The 22,475-nt window shown below is 40.0% G+C and overlaps 1 protein-coding gene across 21 annotated transcripts in view; it reads left to right on the top strand.

Moving 5' to 3' along the window:
* ppp6r3 (protein phosphatase 6, regulatory subunit 3) overlaps positions 1 to 22,475 on the top strand; it is a 111,181-nt gene that overhangs the window by 41,099 nt on the left and 47,607 nt on the right. For all 21 annotated transcript variants that reach the window (XR_009795527.1, XR_009795525.1, XR_009795526.1 and 18 more), the window contains 4 exons: positions 179 to 328; positions 2,370 to 2,434; positions 11,253 to 11,368; positions 17,934 to 18,019. Coding sequence is in view for 17 of the 21 variants with exons in the window: in XM_061823707.1 (XP_061679691.1) it covers positions 179 to 328; positions 2,370 to 2,434; positions 11,253 to 11,368; positions 17,934 to 18,019 (417 nt within the window). In the remaining 4 variants the exon portion in view is untranslated. The remainder of the gene's footprint in view (positions 1 to 178; positions 329 to 2,369; positions 2,435 to 11,252; positions 11,369 to 17,933; positions 18,020 to 22,475) is intronic.

Below are 22,475 nucleotides of genomic sequence, written 5' to 3'. Positions count from 1 at the left end.
TTTTACACTTGTATGTCAATTAAACATTTTAAAATGCTACTTAGATATCACCATACAGTTATTTTTTTCTAATATCAAGAAAAAATCCCAGGGTGGTAGGGGTATCCCAAATGGATTTTTGACTCGAGAGAGTTCCCACTAATGGGTAATAATTATAACCCTATGTTATTTTTCACAGGATATGTATTTCAGATACATCTGGAACAACTTCCTCCACATTCAGGTGGAAATCTGTACAGCGGTGATTTTGGTAATGCCTCCTTTTACTACTAATGTCCAGCTTGACACAGAACAGGAAAATGCCAAGGAGAGCATCCTCGTCAGACATGTAAGATGAAAATGCAACAAACTCTGCTACCATCTAGTAGAGCTGGGTGATAATTGTCCTCAAGGGAGCATAATAGGAAAAATGTATTTGAATCGCTTTGTATTCAAATAGTCCCTGGAGAGCCTCTGCACCAATCAACTGTGAATTCAACTTGCGCAAGAAATGTTTTTAAATCGATGTATTGCCCAGCGCTCCCTTCATATTAGAAATGTTAATTACTGTATGTATTTTTTTTAAAGGTTCGGGTTTGAAACACCCCCCTCCCCCCGCTATATATTGAAATTGAACAAACTGATGTTAAAGAAAAAAAATAAATCTAATCTAATAATGAGTCCATAAAATAATAATTAAAAAATACTTATTTTCCATGTCTCATTTAACTTCAACAATTAAATTAAAAAGGTAACAAATCTGTTGGAGGGTTAGAGGTTTTGATCCTGTTACAGTTTCGTTTAATTTGGGTTGCAGTCTTCCAACATGCCACGCACTGTTGGGAAGGCATAACGTGTGCATACGCCTTTCTTAGGTCACCTATCCCGATTTCTACTTTTATTAAGGCTTTTCAGGCTTGCTCGTTGCTCAAGTTTTTCCATCAAAATTCTATTGTTTTTTGTGTATTTTAAAGCAAGCGCATTAAATCTATCGCAACAGGTGTGTTTTCTTAGTCCAATTTCGATCAATTCAATGCCTAAAAATGAAATGACCTGGATGTATCAGAATATTCCCAGGCAAAATTCCAATTTTGTCTCATCTGAAAATTATGGTGTTTCAACATCTGTGCCATTTCTGATTGTTTGCTGTTTATATATACACAATGTTTATACAGTATGTATTATAGAGATGATTGATAATTCAAAATCCATTAAGGTGTCTTCATTTTCAGTTGAAAATAATCTCAATGAGTGAAATGCCTACATTAAGAAATACAGTGTGCCCTTGCCCATTTGCGGTTAACCGTTTGCTTCCATTGCATATTTTCGCATTTTGGTCTCCAATTTTTTTAAACTGACCGTATTTTCACATATTTTCACGATTGCAACGACCTTAAATTCTCATCTAAATAGTTGAGGCGACACTTTAGACATGGTGCCTTACAATGTGGTGCTCCTTATGTGCACATTGAGTTCCAACATTTGCAAATGTTTTTTTGATTTGTCCAACAAATACACTAAAACATACTAGTTACTCTGTCAGCATGCATGCCAGCACGTGTTTTGGCCTCTATGTAAGATAACATGATGGTGCTGACGAGGAAAATTGCATTTCACACCTGTAAGCAGAAGAATCTTACATTGCCCTACACACTATGTGTGTAGGCACGTTATAACTGTTGTAAATATGGTGTCACATCAAAACTAAAATTATCACACCATAACAAACACTGTAACATAACTCGAAAATAAAACAAAAGAATGACTCACAAAATAATTGACACAAAACTTGCAGTTTAAACGCTATTTACCTCCCTCAGCATGCTTTGCGGCACTGTTGGTGCTATCATTGGTAATATTGCATCCATTATTTGCATTTTTTCGATCTTCACGGGGGTTTAACGAAAGTAACCCCCGTGAATAACCAGGGAACACTGTATTAAATGAAAGGAGGCCCCGTAGCTCAGTGGTTAGAGCACTGGTTTGGTAAACCAGGGGTTGTGGGTTCGTATCCCACTGGGGCCTCCACTTCCCGAGAAGGGTTGCGTCAGGAAGGGCATCCGGCGTAAAAATTGTGCCAAACATATATATGCGTTCATCTGAGATGATACGCTGTGGCGACCCCGAAAGGGACAAGCCGAAAGGAAAACAACAACAACAACAACTGTATTAAATGAAAATACAATGGTATTTTTATGATACACTACGAGCAGGGCTTTGGTTTTTATTTCCTTTTAAACCCACAGAACTCTCAATTAATTTCTCAAGAAATATAGTCTTGTACTGTACTACATTTTAAACAATTTTATGTCAAATCAAAACATGCTCAATACCCTTACTTTTGGGCTGAAATTTGTTAAAAGTTAACTTTTTATAATTCTCCCTCACAGTTGTTTCAGAAATGCCATATCATACAGCGAATTGTTGAAGCTTGGAACACTAATGAAAAGGAACAGTGAGTATTATTTTTATATATCTATTTATTTGGGGTAGCTTTGTTAAATGTAGGTTTCTGACAATACTTTGAGAGTTAAATAGGTATTTGTGTGGGATTGTACCTGGGGCATCAGATTCAGATTGGATGCTTTTTTTGTGTGTCAGAGATGGTGGGCCAGATTACAGGTCAGAGGATAAATGTGGGGCATTTTTCTGATAACTCTGGAACCCATTTACAAACCACATATAACATTTCAAAGTGACTATACATCAAACATTACAGCAGTTAAATTGATAAATATGATTCTGAATTTTGCAAATGATGGAGCAATGTCACGTTGTTTAATGTGTGGAATTTGGTTCAGGCAGTGACAAGAGTATTTTGAGGTTTTCTAAGTGAAAAAGGAATACGTGACTGCTTGCTCGGGAAGGTCAATAAACGGGAAGAAGCGTGGTCGGCTATGGATGCCTGGCAAGCATTCCAAACTCTGTGCTGATTACTTTGAACTGACATGCATACAGAGGCTGCAATTAGCTGCGGTGCAAACTATTTTTCCTACGGTCTAGTCCTCAACTGCGAAGAAGAGAACTAAATCTCGCAGTCACCACAATGGAGCAGTGAAGCGGCAGAGACAAGAGGTGAGGATTTCCTTGTAAATACCTACAACTCCATTATAGTTAAAGGAGGACTTTGTCGAAAAAAATGGGAATGGGAGCACACATTAAAAGCTAGCAGATGAGGGTTGTGGTTTTTTTTTTTTAATTCCAAAATTATCCACAGATTTCACCAAGAAACATCTCTAAATTGGAAACAAAATTATTCTCTCGCTCAGACATTCCAATGACCCCGGCTGAAAAACCGACAGCCAATCAGCGTCTGCCATGTCTACAATGCTTCCTGTTCTGACCCCATTGCTTGTGGATACGGTTTCACCGAACAGAGAACGTCCACTATCTGGCATTTTGTGGCAGATTTTTGTGAAAAATAAATACAAACAAATAAAATAATTATATGAGTTAATTCATAATGATGTCAATAATAATAATTATGATAATTAAATTACGTCACAGGAGGTTAAAGAACGACAAATTTGGGTGTGTTTTCTCATTGCTAGTTTTCAGCATAACACGTCGGCATCTTGGTCTAGCTAGAAAGAATGGTCTGGAATGCTAAGCCCCGGGGATGTCACGGGGCGGGGTCAAAAAGGTTTCTTCTGGATCTGGCTCTGAAAGCTGGCACATAGCAGATATTGCATGGATTTAAAAAATGTTCTCTATTTTCAATTTTTTTAAGTTAATGTCCAAAATATATGTAATAATAATATTACTTCAGATTGGAGGCTTTATTGTACATAGAAATTTTGGACAAGAACATCCTTTAACATGCACTGGGGGAAAAATGCCTATGCAGTGCTTATCAGTACTTTCATCTTTACTTTTGCCAAGCAGAAATGGCAAAGACTTTGTGTGTCGTTTTATAAAGCTACTTTAGAGGGGGCACATAATATATAGTAATAGTGCATACTATGTAAACGCTTGTGCCGGGCTAAAAAAAGTATTTCTTATCCACCAATTGTGCCAGTTCCCCTACTCAAAAAGATGAGCGAAGCCTGTAATTGTTATAGGTGTACCTCAACAAACAAGTCAAAATGAGGGGGGAAAAATTCAGAAAAATTACATTCTGATTTTGAAATAATTTAATTGCAATTTCTGGTGGAAAATAAGTATTTGGTCACAAAAAGTTCATATCATTACTTTGTTATAAACCTGTTGTTGTCACTGAGAGAGGTCGTATTTTTCTGTAAGTCTCTGAGGATTTTACACACTGTTGCTGCTATTTTGGCTCATTACTCCATGCAGATGTCACTGGTGAAAACAGACTTTCATCTTTCTCCAAAGATTCTAAATAGGGTTGAGATCTTGAGACTGGGTAGACCACTTCAGAACCTTGAAATGCTTCTTACAAAGCCACTCGTCTGTTCCCCAAGGAGCTTATTTGGGATTGTCATGGTGAAAGACCCAGCCACGTTTCATCATCAATGCACTTCCTGATAGATTTTCACCCAAAGTCTCACAATACATGGCCCCATTCATTTTTTCCTTTACACCGATCTGTCGTATTGTCCCTTTACAGGAAAAACAGCCCTAACGCATGATGTTTCCATCCTCATGGTTCACAGGAAGTATGGTGTTCTTTGGATGCAACTTGGCATTCTTTCTCCTACAAACACAACAAATTGTGTTTTTACGAGTAAGTTCTATTTTGGTTTCATCTGATGATGTGACGTTCACCCAATCCTTCTTGGATCACTCTAGCAAACGTCAAACGAACCTGGACATGCATTGGTTTCAGCAGGGGGATACATCTGGCATTGCAGGATTTGAATTCCTGGTGGTGTAGTACAATATTAGTACATTATTGATGGTAGCCTTTGTTATTTTGGTCCCAGCTCTCTGCAGGTCATTCACTTGGATCCCCCACTCTCCAAGGTGTCTTTTATAGTGCTAGCAAGTTCAACATGTGACGTTGATACAGGTAACGAGGGGAGAACAGATGAGCCTCTTAAAGAAGAAGTTACATGTCTCAAAGCCAGAAATCCTGCTTGTTGGACCGGAAAAATGCTTATTTTTCACCACAATTTGCTAATATTTCGGTTTGATGGCATTTTTAGATCACACATAAATCTATTTTTTAATTTATGGGGCCCCACGTCACTTGTTTTCTATGCATAACACTTGGGAAAAATGATGACAAACGTTTTCCTTTTTATTACTTGTTAATCAATCTCATAATCCTTGAAGTTTTGGTACAATAAACATATTTACGTTCTCTGTTACAGCGGCTTGTCGATTCTCCTCACTCAAATTTTATAGGGGCTTTCATAGGAACTAACGGGAATCTACAACAGCAGACAAGATAAGACAATACACAACACGAACAAAGACAGACGAACGTTTGTTTAGGAAGCGGAGTTGTGGGTCGTCTCGTTAATTCAACCCATATATGCAGTAATCTGTATTTTTAGTAGGCTGCAAGTTTGCACTTAAAAGCGTCAAACAAGATCGAGGCAGGTGGGTCAAGCTTCCAGGTTCAACAAAAAGGAACAAAGGCCTGCAGGCGTTTCGGCACGAAACTGCTCTTTTGATGGGTCAGCGAGTCTGAGAGAGGCTGAGACCATGCCGCTTGATTGTGAAGATCTGGGCAGATCTCAGCAGACCTGAAAATACGGCACACCAGCCAGAAAGAGACTGTCAAGTAAGCAACAGCATCCTGAGAGCAAGCCAAGCGTGACGTTGGCCTTTTCTATTCGCGGAGAAAGGACAAATGGGTGTTTTTATACCCAAGCTGGGACCGGAGGCCAGACCATTCCGCATTTATGCTTACAATCCATTTTAAGATTAATTTGGTTTAAATCAGTGGATTTATATAAAGTATCAGCTATTGGGTTTCAGATAGAGAATATTTTTCAACTATTGTTAACTAGTCCCGTGTATTATTTGACTATAGATTGTCGCCGTTATCTCACTGTTTGCAATGTTTTTTCCCTTTGTTGGCACACCTGAACACATATTCACCATCAAACATTCAAGTTTGCAGCAATCTAGTCACCAGTGGTGTTCATTCTAATGTTCTTTTTCATTATTTTCTTTCGGCTTGTCCCATTACAGGTTGCCACAGCGCTCATCTTTTTCCATCTAAGCCTATCTCCTGCATCTTCCTCTCTAACATTAACTGCCCTCATGTCGTCCCTCTCAAAAGCCATCAACCTTCTCTTTGGTCTTCCTCTCGTTCTTTTGCCTGGCAGCTCCATCCTCAGCGCCCTTCTACTAATATACTCACTCTCTCGCCTCTGGACAAGCCCAAACCATGGACGTCTGCTCTCACACCTTGTCTCCAAAACATCCAAATTTGGCTGTCCCTCTAATGAGCTCATTTCTAATCCTATCCAACCTGCTCACTCCTAGCGAGAACCTCAGCATCTTCATTTCTGCCACCTTCAGTTCTGCTTCCTTGTTGTCTCTTCTTCGCCACCGTTTCTAATCCGTACATCATGGCCGGCCTCACCACTGTTTAATGAACTTTGCCCTTTTTATAAATTTTGCCTTTCATCCTAGCAGAAGCTCTTCTGTCACATAACACACCCGACACCTTCCGCCAGCTGTTCCGACTATTCTCTTGCTATTCTAACATATTTCTCCGCCACACCAGACTAGCCTTCACTACTCTTTCCTATAACTGAATTTTGTTGCTCATCAACTTTATTCCTCTATAGTTCCCACAACTCTGCAAATCGCCTTTGTTCTTAAAAATGGGAACTAGCACACCTCCATTCTTCAGGCATCTTCTCGCCCGCTAGTATTCTGTTGAATAAGTTGGTCAAAAACTCCAAAGCCACCTCTCCAAATTGCTTCCATACCTCCACAGATATGTTATCAGGACCAACTGCCTTTCCATTTTTCATCCTTTGTAGTGCCTTTCTAATTTCCCCCTTTAGTCATCGTTACCACTTCCTGGTCCATCACACTTGCCTCTTCTACTCTTCCGTCTCATTTTCTTCGTTAATCAACTTCTCAAAGTATTCTTTCCATCTATTTAGCACACTGCTGGCACCAGTATATTTCCATTTCTATCCTTAATCACCCTTGCTTGCTACACACCCTTCCCATCTCTATCGCTCTGTCTCGCCAACCTGTAGAGCTCCTTTTCTCCTTTTGTATCCAACCTGGAGTACATGTCGTCATGTGCCCTTTGTTTAGCCTTTTCCACCTCGACCTTTGCCCGACGATGCATCTATTCATGTATTCCTTATGCCCTCAGTCCTCTCCGTGTCCCAATTCTTCACTAATCTCTTATCTTGGATGACTTCTTGTATTTTGGGGTTCCACCACCAAGTCTCCTTCTCCCCTTTCTTACCAGAGGACACCCCAAGTACTCTCCTGCCTGCCTCTCTGAATACCTTGGCAGTAGTATTCCAGTCTACTGGGAGCTCGTCCTGTCCATCGAGAGCCTGTCTCACCTCTTTCCAGAAGGCCACACAACATCCTTCCTTTCTCAACTTCCACCACCTGATTCGCTGGTCGACCTTTGTCTTCTTAGTCTTATTTAGTGGGTACTACCAGAGTCATCCTACACTCCACCATCCTATGCTGTCAAGTTGCACTCTCCCCCACCACAAACTTACAGTCGGTAACCTGCTTCAGATTACACTGTCTGCACAAAATATAATCCACCTGCGTGCTTCTACCTCCGCTCTTGTAGGTTACTCTATGTTCCACTCTCTTCTGGAAATAAGTGTTAGCTGCTAATTTCATCCTTTTCCACCACCATCTGCTCCTCAAAGTTCCTTTGCTGAATGCTGTACTTACCCATCACGTCTTCATCCCCCTCTGTTTCCTTCGCCAACATGTTCATTGAAATCTGCACCAATCACATCTCTTCTATGTCTGATAGCATGGGCTCAGCCGGGCACAGCCCGAAAGGGTAACATGGATCCCCCTTCCCATGGGGCTATGTGAGCTGGATGGTCGCCGAGGCAAGGGACCTTGGCAATCCGATCCCCGGCTACACAAACTAACTCTGGGGAAATGGAAGGTCACCTCTCTGGCAGGGAAGGAGACTGAGCTGGTGTGTGAGGTCGAGAAATTCTGACAGGATATAGTCGGGCTCGCCTCCGCACACGGTTTGGGCTCTGGTACCAGTCCTCTTGAGAGGGGTCAATCTCTCTTCCATTCGAGAGTTGCGCACGGTGAGATGTGATGAGCAGATCTACGTTGGTGTTCACCCCAGTGGACGAGAGGATAGTTTCCCTCCCTCAGGTGGCAGTGCAGGTCTTGACAGCTGTCCATTCCTATGCACTAACCAGGGTTCAGAGTACCCATCCTTTTTAGAGTCCTTAGAGGAAGTGCTGGAGAGCATTTCCGCTGGAGACGCGATCGTTCTTCAATTTTCCTGTGGTCAATGATAAGACGTTGGAAGGGCGTGTTTGTGAGGAACGTCACCCCCTCCTCAATGACAACCCGAACAGTGTTCAGTTCCTGGATTTCTGTGCTCATCACGGATTGCCCATAACAAACACAGACGTGAAATCTGAATTCAATATAGTTTCACTTCTAGTAGTTTACTTGTTTGAATTTTTAATTTTTGGGGGTAAAGGTATGGACCTAAATCATGAACGATCGATCATATTGTCTACATTTTGAAAACAGAATAGCATTTATTTATAGATGTACTCCATATATTTCATTCATAATACAATGTATACAACTTGCATGTTAAAATTGATCATTTGATCATGCTTGGAGCCCCCAGACCTCCTGCTATTTTTCAGTCTTTTTTCCATTCAGTCAAATTAAATGCATGCGAACACCATATTAAAAAATAAGCGTGTCTGCACGTGCATCAAGACAGCCCCGATCGCATTCCGATGATCGACTTTGTGTTTGTGTCATTAAACTTCCAACCGCATGTCTTGGATGCTCTGGTTAGTGAAGAGAGGGGTAGAGCTTTCAACTGATCACCACCCGGTGGTTTGGTGTGTTGGGTCCAGTGGGTGGGAAGAGATGCCAGTCTGACGTGGCAGGCCCAAACGTATTGTGAGGGTCTTCTGGGAACTGTTGGTAGAATCCCTTGTCAGGAGTTTCAATTCCCAACTCCAACAGAACTTTGCTCATGTTTCTGGAGTTGCAGGGGACATTGAATCCGAGTGGATCATGTTCTGTGCCTCCATTGCTGACGTGGAACACCAGAGCTGTGGTTCTAAAGTGGTCGGTGCTTGTCTTGTTAGTAGGGATGCCATCAAGCTAAAGGAGTCCTATTGGACATTTTTGGCCTGTGGGACTCCTGAGGTACCTGGTGGGTGCTGGCCGGCCAAGCGGAATGAAGCTTTGTTGGTCAGTGAATCAAATACTCAGCCATGGGAACAATTAGGTGAGGTCATGGAGAAAGACACCCAGACAGCTTTGAGAAAATTCTAATTCACCATTTGTTGTCTCGGGAGTGGGAAGAAGTGCACTTTCAACACCGTGTTTTATAAGGATAGGGTCCTCCTGACCTCGACTCGGGACGTTGTGATTCAGTTGGAAGAATCAGAATCAGCTTTATTGGCCAAGTTTGTTAAAAAACACAAGGAATTTTTCTACGACAGTCAGACATTCAAAACAAAGAACAAGACATTTGTGTTTATAGGAACTATTGCTTATAAGAGTCATGCGATATGTAAAATAATCTTCATTTAGAACAGAGTACTTTGAAGACCTCCTCAATTGCACCAACATGCCTTCCCATAAGGAATCAGAGTTTGGGTTCTGTGAGGCGGGTTCTTTTGTCTATGGGGTTGAGGTCACCAAGGTGGTTAAAAAGATCCTCGGTGGCAAGGCGCTTTGGGTGGCTGAGATTCACCCGGAGGCTCTGGATGTTGTGTGGCTGTCCTGGTTGACACGCCTTTGCAACATCTAATGGACATCGGGGACAATGCCTCTGAATTGGCATACTGGGGTGGTGGTCCCCCTTTTTAAGAAGAGGGTGTGTTCCAACTACAGAAAGATCACATATCTTAGCCTCCCTGGTTGGGTATGTTTAGGGATGCTGCAGGGGAGGGTCTGTTGGAAAGTTTAATCTCAGATCCAGGAGGAGCATAGTGGTTTTTGTCCTGGCCGTGAAATAGTGGACCAGCTCCAGACCCTGGACAGGGTCCTTGAAGGTGTATGGGAGTTCATCTAACCAGTCTACATGTGCTTTGTGGACTTGGAGAAAGTGTTGGACCATGTCGGGGATTCCTGTGGGGTGTACTTTGGGAGTGTGGGGTACCAAATCCCCTGATACAGGCTGTTTGGTCCCTGTATGATCTGTATCAGAGTTTGACAGCCGTAAGTCAGACTTTTTTCTGGTGAGGGTTGGACTCCGCCAAGGCTGCCCTTGGTCACTCATTCTTTTCATAACTTTTATGGTCAGAACTTCAAGACGTAGCAAAGGCTGAGAGAATATCCAGTTTGGTGGCCTTAATTTTGTATCTCTGCAGCTTCAAACTGTGGTCATACAACTAACTGGACTTTGTATTTGTCCATTGTGGTCTACGAGATAAGCCAATCTATTTTCCGATCTGGTCGATTTATGTTCCTACCCTCACCTAAGGTCACGAGCTATGTATTATGACTAAAAGAATAAGATCAAGCAGCTGAAAAGAGTTTCCTCCACAGGGTGTCCTGGCTCTCCCTGAGAGAGAGGGTCTGAAGCATGGTCATCTGAGATGGGCTCAGAGTAGAGCCACTAGTCCATCGTATTGATAGGAGTAACATGAAGTGCCCGGGGCATCTGATTCGGATGCCTCCCCAACATCTTCATGGTGAGGTGTTCTGGGCACGTCCCTCTGATAGGGGACCCTTGGGACAACCCAGGACATTCTGGAGGGACCATGTCTCTCGGCTGGCCTGGGAACACCTTAGGATCTCCCCATTTAATGAGGAGGGGAAAAAAATCTGAGAATTGCTGCAATATGCAAAAAAGTTAAAAAGGAATCTCTGTTTTTGTCTGACTGTGGGTGTGAGATGCCACCAGGGCTTGAGGATGTGAGATCCCTGGCAGTAGTGATCTGGGCCTATAAAAGCAGCAGAATTGGCGAGAAAGATACTGGTGTGTGTCCTGTGTGGCCATTGATAAGGGCATCTTTTATGAACATGGGTATTCATAGGCAGCTTTCTGGGCCTCGACAAAGAACAGAGCATACAGTAAATACCAAGAAAACAAGTTTAATTTATCAAATTTAAAATGGGTCAGACTTTTTTTCATTTGGTTATGTGCGCTCACAAGATTCAAAGATGCCATTTGCTTTTGTGTTTAGGGTAGAAGGTGGCCGGCGGCGAGGATACATGGGTCATCTCACCAGAATAGCTAATTCGATAATTCATAACTGTGATAAAGGGCCTAATGGATTGCAGATACAACAGCTCATCTCTGGTAAGAAAACTTATCTGTAGCACATCTACAGTATATACAAGCAGTTGTCATTTAGCAGTTAGAGAGCATATAAAAGCACAATATATTGTAAATATTGTGTGATATATTATGGTATAATCGTAGTTTTTGCCCTTTCAAAACTGATTCATTTTATATATTGGCCATTGTGTGAAGTTTGATTCCATCAATGTTTTATTAATACTCTATGGAAAATGCAGATCGATTTTATTTTCTATATATTGGTACCTCAAAATGCAAGTGACCTGACTTGTAAGATTTTGAGATACAAGCCAAGAGAAATGAGTGCTGTTTGGCAGCAGGAGGCTATATTCGCATAACAAGCAGCACTTTGGCTCATATAATTATTAAATATTCCTCAAAAAGAGGCTATACATTGCCACTACCCATTGGATTTTAATGATAAAAAGTGAGACAAAGAGACTCAAACACTTCCTGCTAACAGCAGCAGAGAAGGTGGGGGGGTGGAGATCGAGAGAGTATGGTGGGAAAGAAAGGCTACACATTTAACCCATTCACTGCCAAGCATTTCCTGAATACAGAACCCTGAGACTGCCAAGAATTTTTCAAGCCCCACAGAGTATTGTGTACTATGACTATGTAAACACCAAAATCACCAAAAGAAACATCAAACATTATTTTTACCCCCCCTTAGGAAAAAAAGTTTCTCTCTAGCTTATACGACTGTTTAGTAATCAGCAGTAAAATATAGGCTTGTTTCAGCCAAATCTGTTTATAGAGGGGGGAAAAAACAGCGGTGTTAATTGACGGCACATTTAAGGCCACACTTCAAACACTGTTTTCTTGTTTGAAATCACCGAAAAATCAAAAAGAATAATGAAGTTCCACAAGTCTGGTTCATCCTTGCGTGCAATTTCCAGATGCTGGAATGTGCCACATTCATCTGTTCAATTATACACAAGTTATAAACATCATGGGAATGTCCAGTCATCACACCGCTAAAGAAGGAGCTGGGCTCTGTGTCCTAGGGATGAACGTGTTTTGGTCCGAAATCTACAAAACGAACAAAACAAAAGAAATTTTCATTATCCACAGTGAAACGAGTCTTATACTGACATGGACTGAAAGGTCATTCCATGGAAATGAAGCCATTACTCCTCAAGAAACCAAAACAAAAAATAGACAGATGAGAGTTTGCAAAAAGACACCAAGACAAAGATCTTAACTTCTGGAGACATGTCCTGTGGTCGGATGAAACTAAAGTGGAACTGTTATGCCATAATTGACCCCTCTGTACAGGGCACTTTACCACGCCTCCTGAAGTGACGTCACGCCACGTGCGCTGACGTCAGACAAAAAATTGGCAAAAATATCGGCGCAGCAAGAAAAGAATAGAGCGAAACTGTCCGATTTACCGGCTGATTTCTCACTCGCATTCTTAGCTAACAGTGAAATATCGTTGAAAAGCAGACAGCAGGGCTTCAAGTATTTCAGCGAGCAGTATTTCAATGGTATTTACATGCATATCAACGGAGAAACCATTGATATTAGCGCGAGATCTTTCCAGAGTCAGAGGAAGACCGAGAAGCCAAATAATATAATATATTATAACCCAAAGACGAATTCGTCATTGACAGTTTCCTATTTTCGTGTTACATATCACACTTGTGTGCAGAATCTGTATATGTATCTGTATAGCCGTTTGTGAACTGCCGTATGAAGGAAAAGAAGGCGAGGCTTGATTTACGAGTTGTTTCTCTCGTTTTCTTTGTGTAACGTCACGTGCTCCCCTCAATAATTATTCTTGAATTAGTGCCGAACCTACGTAAGTCCCGACCGAGTACGACAATCACTACTTTAGTGTCCTCAAACATCCTTCCTTCAGTCTTGGTGTCTCAGTGCACGTCGAAGGCTTTTAGGACTGCTAGTCCAGTTTAGCTTAGCTCACCGCCGAACAGAGACACGTTTGTGCAGTCAGATCATCGCAAAATATCGGTCAACACAAATCAAGTGTGACAATCATTCACACGTAGCTATATTATGCAAGCGAAGAACTGCTAATTCATTTATATGAGACATGTATTGAAAATCAAATATAGGGCATACCTTCGTGCTAACACAGTCCGGTTTACCGTATCCGCGAACAAAGGGACACGTTTGTGCAGTCAGATCATCGCAAAATATCGCTCATCACAGATCAAGTGTGTCAATCATTCACACAAAGCTATATTATGCAAGCGAAGAACTGCTAATTCATTTATATGAGACATGTATTGAAAATCAAATATAGGACTTACCTTCGTGCAAACATATCTGTTCCGGTTGATGGATTCAGTTGATCATGCGGTCTTCCACAAAGTTTTATCCATCAAAGACATTTTCCGTACTCGGTCTTCTGTTCTGGTTGATTTTAGATGGATTCAGTTGATGATGCGGTCTTCCACAAAGTTTGATCCATCAAAGACATTTTTCGTACTGGGTCTTCGGTTTTGGAAAGGGTACGAATTGAACTCCACCAACTTGCCTTTCAGGATACCTGTCGTCACTATTATAAAGTCCGTGACAACGCCTCTTAACCATATCTGTTGTTAAAGAACCCAAATACACGATAAAACGCCAACAGAAGCGATACTGGACCATCCAGCGTTGTCTGAGATCTGAGTCTGAGATTATGCAGATCTCTGGCCTCTGATTGATCAGTGACGCGGATTGCGCAATTTCTACGGAGGGGTCAATTACCATTACATCTGGAGGAAAAATGGGAAAGCTTGTAGACCTGAGCATACCATACAAATTCTGAAGCATGGAGTTGGCAGCATTATGTTATGAGACTGTTTTGCTGCAGCAGGAACTGGAGCTCTTCATAAAATAGACATCATCATGAAGAAAGAACATTACATGGAGATATTAACACATCGCAAGACATCACCCAGGAAGCTAAAATTTGGGCACAAATGGGTCTTTCAAATGGACAATGGCCCAAAGCATACTACTAAAATGGTTAAAAAAAGTAGCTTGAGGATAGAGTCAATGTCTTGGAGTGGCCATCACAAAGCCATGATCTGAATCCCATCAAAGGTTTTTGGGCAGAAAAGGTGTGTGCGAGCAAGGCAATGTACAAATTTGACTCAGTCACACCAGTTCTCTCATGAGAAATGTGCCAGGATTCCAGCAGAGTTACCTATTATGTTTGACCCAAGTCTGGCAGTTCAAAGGAAATGCTACTTGATACTAGGGATATGTATGTAAACTTTTGAATTTGAAAAAAAATAAATTAAGAAATTTTGTTTCTCATTATTGTGGCATTTAACAAAACTAAATAAATTTGGTGATCCTGACGGTCTTGAAACAGGTTTAGTCTGATTTGACTTGAGAGAAAACAATGAAATGTCTTTTTGCAGTGTATGTTAATGTCTGTCTCCAACTGTCCACAATTGAGAGTACCCCAACTTACTTTTCGAGACTACAGCTGTGCTACAAACGTCTGAGGCAGTTGAACTTTTGGATAATCTCACTAGGAAAATCTTAAATGTCATGAATCTCACTCCTATTAAAAACCAAGACAATCTTGAGAAAACCTATAATGCTTTGGGAGGAGCACAACATTGGTAAAGACCTCAAAATTAAAGTGTAGGAAAGCAGAAGTTAAGTGAAGAAAAACTAAACTCCAAGTTGACTGACCTCTACGTACAATGCCTTGTGAAAGTATTCAGCCCCCTTGAACTTTTCAACCTTTCGCCACATTTCAAGCTTCAAACATAAAGATATAAAATGTTCATTTATTGTCAAGAATCAACAAGTGGGACACAATCGTGAAGTGGAACGAAATTTGTTGGATATTTTACATTTTTTTTTTAACAAATAAAAAACAGAAAAGTGGGGCGTTCAATATTATTCTGCCCTTTACTTTCAGTGCAGCAAACTCACTGCAGAGGTTCAGGGAGGATCTCTGAATGATCCAACGTTGACTGATGATGATAAATAGAATCGACCTCTGTGTAATCAAGTCTCCGTATAAATGCACCTGCCCTGGGATAGTCTCAGGGTTCTGTTTAAACTGCAAGAGCGTCATGAAGATCAAGGTACAGACCAGGCAGGTCTGAGATACTGTTGTGGAGAAGTTTAAACCGGATTTGGATACAAAAAGATTTCCCAAGCTTTAAACATCTCAAGGAGCACTGTCCAAGCCATCATATTGAAATGGAAGGAGTATCAGACCACTGCAAACCTACCAAGACCCGGCCATCCCTCTAAACTTTCACCTCAAACAAGAAGACTGATCAGAAATGCAGCCAAGAGGCCCATAATCACTCTGGATGAACTGCAGAGAGTCTGAGGTGGGAGAGTCTGTCCATAGGACAACAATCAGTCGTACACTGCACAAATCTGGCCTTTATGGAAGAGTGGCAAGAAGAAAGCCATTTCTCAAACATATCCATAAAAAGTGTCATTTAAAGTTTGCCACAAGCCACCTGGGAGACACACCAAACGTGCAAGAAGGTGCTCTGGTCAGATAAAACCAAAATCGAACATTTTGTCCCCAATCCAAAACGATATATTTGGAGTAAAAGCAAAACAGCTCATCACCCTGAACACACCAGCCCCACTGTTAAACATTCTGGTGGGAGCCTCACCCTAACCCTAACCCTTTTCCAAAAATAATTTCAAAAAGTTAATCGAGCGCAATATATATAGATATGGATGAAAAATAAAAAATACAATAACATTGTATAGTCATATACAGGTACATAGCATACTAAAAAAAAAAAACTTATGTTAATATATTTCGATATGATATTCGATGTCTTATGTTACACATTTATATATATTACGGTAATGTGCGCCCCCAACCTGAGCTCTCAGAGCTCCTCTGGGAGCTTGCATTTTATGATTGTTAACGTAGCATGCTTGTTGCTACAGCACCAGAGATCCGAAACAACTGCCCATAGTTTGTTTTAACTTAAACTAAGACGAACAAATGTCGACTACAACGGCTAGTTGTGCAGCTGCTTTTAAAAGAAAAGTCATCACTGATGATGTCAGCAACTTGGAAGTTGCGCCGCAGTCCGAAACAAAGATAGCTCGCCTCATTGGCTTCAGGTGGGTATTAAAACAACGTTAGCTCAAACTATGTAATACAAGCATCATGGGGACCTAAAAAAAAAAAAAAAACGGGAAAGTGCACACTTCTTTCTTCTTTTCTATTCCTGCTTTTTTAAAAAAACTGCCCATTACACTCATTTCTATGTAGTTTGACCTCACGTTGTTTAATGGCCACCTGATGCCATGGTGAAAGATTCTATGGAATGGAGCCGAATGGAGGGGGAGAGGTTGTGCTGTGTAACCCAAACTCTTGGGATTAAAAAAATATATCAAGTGATCAATGATGAGTTCCACAGTGATGTACCAAATAAAGCTACTATGGATCTTTTTCGGATTGAAGATGAGTCATAATGCTTCTTTTGAAAGCTTGGTCAAGGATGTGTAATGTAGTGGATAAACTACACTATGCACAAATATTTAATGCAGTGTTCAATGAACAATGTTAAAGAGTTTATATTTTTAAGACTGAAATGTGTATTAACAGTATTAATGTTGTGCCATCATTGAGCATTTATTTTAGTTGGTTGAGGGATTCTCTTCTGACAATTACAGGGACCAGGACAAGCGTGTCCTGTGGCCTGTCCCGACATTATATCTCCGCTACATCAGCGCATGCACATAATTATTTATGCTTGTTTTTTTAAAAACAATACAAGTACAAACCCAACAAAATGTAAATATAGATCATTCCTAATATTCTGAGCATATGGGTAGCTGCAAATTGGTGGTGCACATTGTACGTTGGTAGAAGGGTTTTTCAGATTTTTTTTTTTCTTTTTTTTTTTTTTAGGTCAACTTTGGGGTGCACATTACACGTCAGGGCGCATTATACTCGAGAAATTACGGTAATTCTCAAGAAACAGTCTGCCAATTGATAATGCAACCAAACTGATTGAGATCATCATGCAACAAAATTAATCTCCCATAATAGTAAAAGGAATTAATCAGTGCAAAAAGTGTAAAGGTTTTATACTATTCAAGTTAGTCCTGTAACTAAACCCTTTATGCATTACCTCCTGAAGAGTGAAGGGCGTATACCCTCAAAACAAGCAAGTGAAAGAGGCTGCAAGGATAGCCTGGTATGGCATCAGGCAAGAATCATACAAACCTTGGCTGATATGAAGTGATCACAGAAACAAAAAGCAACAAAATATTTGTTACTCATTTGTCAATTTTGTTAATCTGTTCCAGTACTTTCGCTTATCAAAACTGTTGTTACAAATAAATATCCAAGTACATGTGTCAGATCGATTTTAATACAGATGGAAATAGCTGAAATATTGAAAACATCCAGAAATAGAAGCTGAAATATTGATCGCTTGTCTCTCATTTTTTGGTTATCTAAACCACTTGTTTTCAGTCGACAGTGAAAATAAAGGAGTTGGCCTCACTTTCTGTAGATGTACTGTGTACACTTGTAAGACTGTTTGTGGATGTTTGTTGTATGAGAACAATATTAAGATGAACTCACTGTGTGTGGCAGAGCTAAAATTGGAGGACAGAGAAAAATGGGAGGCCTTCATATCTGGGCAGCTGGCTGACACAAACAAGAGAAACACGGTTGACCTGGTGAGTGGTTACAAGCACAGTTGGCACCCTTGTCAAGTGAAGTCTTTTGCTAATATCACAAGCATTTTTATCTCTATAAATCTTGGGGTAAACAAGTCTGGGCACCCCTGCTTTAAAGCATAAAGTGTCCTCCAAATGGCACAGTGAGGAAAATTCAATAGTTTTTGCTGTAGACTGAAAACACTTGGGTTCCATGACCAAAATGATTGAGACAAGAGCTCAATACTTCGTCCTTTAATTCCATGTATTTACATATTGATTAAAAACAGATCTTAAAAGTTAGCACTCTTTGGGAAGAATTTTTTTGGGGTGAGTGTAAGTACAGCAACAGAGAGTCAAAATAGATTTTATGTGAATAAGAGACATTTTTTTTTGCGTCCTATACCTGCATCAAGCCATTAAAAGGAAACTTCCGCATTGTTCTTTTGTGAATATTTTCCAGGCATGCACTAAAGGCCTTTTCAGCTGTTGTAATTGTAAAATGCACGCCCTATGTGGTTTAAGTATGAAATGATTAACTGCAGTCCACAACCTTCCACGTCTTTTCTCTGATTAAATCCTTTGTTCCTTTGACAGCATGTTTAGCATCCTTGCATTTAAAGTCCCAAACTGTCAAGTTTTTAATAACTTGTATTATAAATCTGATTATACCTACTTAGGGGCCTGCTCATCCATCAAGTGTGAAATTATACAACCAAATATTTGTTCTGCGTGCTGCTTTTGTCAGAAAATCTGAATTTAAAAGGGAGCCAAACTCTCAAAATGTTAAAGTAAGAATACATTGTATGCTCATGCACGGTATGGATTAGTATTGTATTTTTTGAAGAAGAATTAAACAAATTAAACAAAAGTAATTTGAGCACCATGTTAGAGGAAATCATTACCAGCTGTAGACTGGAATTGATAATCATGAGTTGCCTGCAAAGTGCACCATTGAACATTGTCTAAGATTGTATAGACAAGATTGGAAAAACTCATTCAATCCTGTGTATGGGATGGCTGTGTAGACGAATTGAATCAGTCATCAGAGGAAGCGTAACAAAGAGAAAAGCGTGAAGTGCAAAAATTTATCCAGTTCAGCTCACAGCTCAGTCAGTACTAAATTTAAATTTAAACTAAATGTAAATGACATCATCTGTATCATGGTTTAACTTTTAACTTTTGTACATCAACTGCTGTGAAAAAGTATTTGTCCCCCTGCTGATTTCAGTTATCTATTTTTTTGCAAATCACACACGCAGGTTTCAAATTTTAATACCACTCAGAGACAACCCGATGAAATACAAAATGCAATTTTCAAATTACAATTAAATTTATTAAGGCATAAAAAAAATCCAAACCTCTGACCCTTTGTGAAAAGTTAATAGCCCCCGAGATCACAATCATTGTGAGTAACCACACATTTGGAAAAGGTAAGTTTAATTCACAAGCCACACCCAAACCTGATTACTACCATACTTGACTCAAGAAATCTAAATAGAATGTGAAGTGGCACCAAGATCTGAAGAACCAATGTATCATGCCACGATCCAAAGAAATTCAAGAAGCAATGAGAAAAAAGTGAAAACCATTTCTAAGGCTTTGGGGCTCCAGTGAACCACTGTCAGAGCCATTATCCACAAATCGGGAAAACTGGGAACAGTGGGAAAACCTTCCCTTGAGTGGATGACCAACTAAAATTACGCTTGTGCGACGACGACTCATCCAGGAGGTCACAAAGGAACCCCGAAAAGACCTGCAGGCCTCGCTGGCCTCAATTATGACTTTACCATAAGAAACACACCGATCAAAAATGGCATCCAGGATTGGGTTCCCAGGCGAAAACCAATCAGCAAAGAATACAATGCATTGATGAAAGTCCTCTGGATTTTCACGGAATTCCGGATTTTTAAATTTTCATGAAAATTGCTCCGGAAAATTGAGGAAAAATTGCCTGAAATTAATCCGGTTATTAGTTGACAACATTGAACGTACATGCATTTGAGTTCGTTTTGTTTGCTTTCACGAGCATAGCCATGTTGAGGCACTAACACGGTAAGAGTAACGCCCCTCCCCTCGCATTCTCTCAAGACGTCGCTTATTTTTTGTGGTCTTGACATTAATTTACGTGTTTATTTCATAAACATTGTTAACTAAATAAGCCTGCTTCAAAACAACCGCTATTCACCCGGAAACAGGAAATGCAAGTTAACCGTACTGAGCATGTACGAAAGCGCATGTTCATAACTGCTTCACGTAATGCGAGTGCATTTACGTCAAAAGTCATCAACATCATGAGCCATGTCAAAGGAAATTCAGTTACACCTGGCAGGGGTACTCTTTGCGTCGATCGCGAGGCAGTGTGAAGCCGTAAAAAAACAAACAAACAAAAAAAAGACGTTTGACTATCACCCACCCCGTTGCTTGATTCAGGTGTGGCCAATACGTCGAGGGCATGCTCATAAAGCCGCGTTCCAGCAAGCCGCCCTCCTATTTACGCCAGTCCAGTGGTGCGTGCCCCCCCCACCCTATCTCCACAACAATACGTCACGATTGCCGTTTACAATGTATCGCTAGCTTGTTGCCACGAACGAATTATGTTAAACTAAACTTTCAGCATTTTCAAAACATTGCGAGTATAGACCTTTCGTGTTTATTTCTTGACACGCCAGTGCATTTAACTATTCTTCAGATGAAGATTGTCAGATCAAGAATTTTTGATGAAAATTTTTAAATACCACTTTATATCCTGTTGTACTAATATGAGTTGAAATTGGAAATGATCATTTCTGAGTTTTAAATTTTAGTTTTCTATTTTAGTTATGTATTTATTTTATTTTTAATTTACAGTTATGTTATATTAATCCAGTAAATTATTTTAAGGATTTCCCTAATCACACCCGCAACTTTTTCTGCGAGCATGACTGACCCGTACATTTTTCAAATGTGAGTGATTGTGTGTGTGTGTGTGTGTGTGTGTGTGTGTGTGTGTATATATATATATATATTATATATATATATATATATATATATATATATATATATATATATATATATATTAAAGGCAACTGATTATACTATTAGTATTACTAGATCTATATATCTAAGATAGTGAGCAATGTGGTCGAGTCACTATCAGTACAACGTGACGTAACAAGTTTGAGACTTAAACGTGAATAGTAATTACTACAGATCAACTTCTTTGACATGTTTTGTTGTACGGTATAGAAATTCTAGGATATATTTTCGTGTATATTCTCTATACTATAATACGTATAATGTGGGGAAAAGGACAATATTAGATGTTTTTTTACTGAATAGTTCACTTAATTCATTTGTCTTGAGATAAGGTGGCATTTTTTTTTTTGCATATTTTAATGACAAATGTGATTTTGTGCTATCCTGTGATAGGGAGATGGGGGCAAAAAATTCTGGACTTGGCCCTTCGAACTTCTGCCCAATTTTTTTTTTTTTTGGTCAGGACTTAGAAATTTTACTTTACATTTTTCTCTGAATTTTATTCACAGATATCGCCAGAATGCACCACACCCATTTTTTTTCCAAAAATTTCCCTAGTGCTCGCATTTGTATTTTCAAGAATTTTCACAGAAGTCCACTTTCATCTCGAGCAAAGGCTCGTCTCACATCTGCCAAAAAACATCGTAATGTTCCTGAAAACTTTTTGGGAAACAGTCTGTGGACTGATGAGTCAAAAATTTAACTTTTTTGAACGTGTGTGACCTGTTACATCTGGTGTGAAAATGGTACAGCATTTGATGATAAGAACATTATGCCAACTGTGAAGCATGATGGTGGCAGTGTGATGGTCTGGGGCTGTTTTACTGCCTGAGGAGCAGGACAATTAGCTGTGATTGATGGAACAATGAATGCTGTGTACCAGAAAATCCTAAAGGAGAACATCTGCTCATCAGTTCGTCACCTCAAACTCAAGCGCTCTTGGATTATGCAGCAGGACAACGATCCGAAATACACCAGCAAATCCACCTCTGCTTGGCTCAAAATCAAAACAAAATTCAGGTTTTGGAGTGGCCAAGTCAAAGTCCGAATTTTCATCCAATTGAGATTCTGTGGTGTGATCTTAAATGAGTAGTTCATGCTAGAAAACCCTTGAATATGGTGGAGTTCAAACAATTCTGCAAAGAAGAGTGGACAAGAGCGGAGAAATTCCTCCAGAGCGACCTGAACAACTCTTAACCAATTATTGCAAGCACTTGATTTTAGTTATTGCTGCCTAGGTTGGCATCATGTTATTTGGTTGCGGTAGGGGGGCAATTACGTTTTCACGGAGGGTCAGAAAGATTTTTTTTATGCCTTAATAAATTGAATTATCATTTGAAAACTGCATTTTGTATTTCCTTGGGTTATTCCCAAGTGATATTGAAACTGGTTTGATGATTTGACACCTTTGTATGTTATAAACATGGAAAAAAAAACAACAACAAAGAAATCAGGAGGA

The sequence above is a fragment of the Syngnathoides biaculeatus genome, chromosome 6 (genome assembly GCF_019802595.1).
Source record: "Syngnathoides biaculeatus isolate LvHL_M chromosome 6, ASM1980259v1, whole genome shotgun sequence".
Classification (NCBI taxonomy): Eukaryota; Metazoa; Chordata; class Actinopteri; order Syngnathiformes; family Syngnathidae; genus Syngnathoides; species Syngnathoides biaculeatus.
Note: the sequence above shows the minus strand (reverse complement) of the source record. Positions and strands in the feature narration are given on the sequence as shown.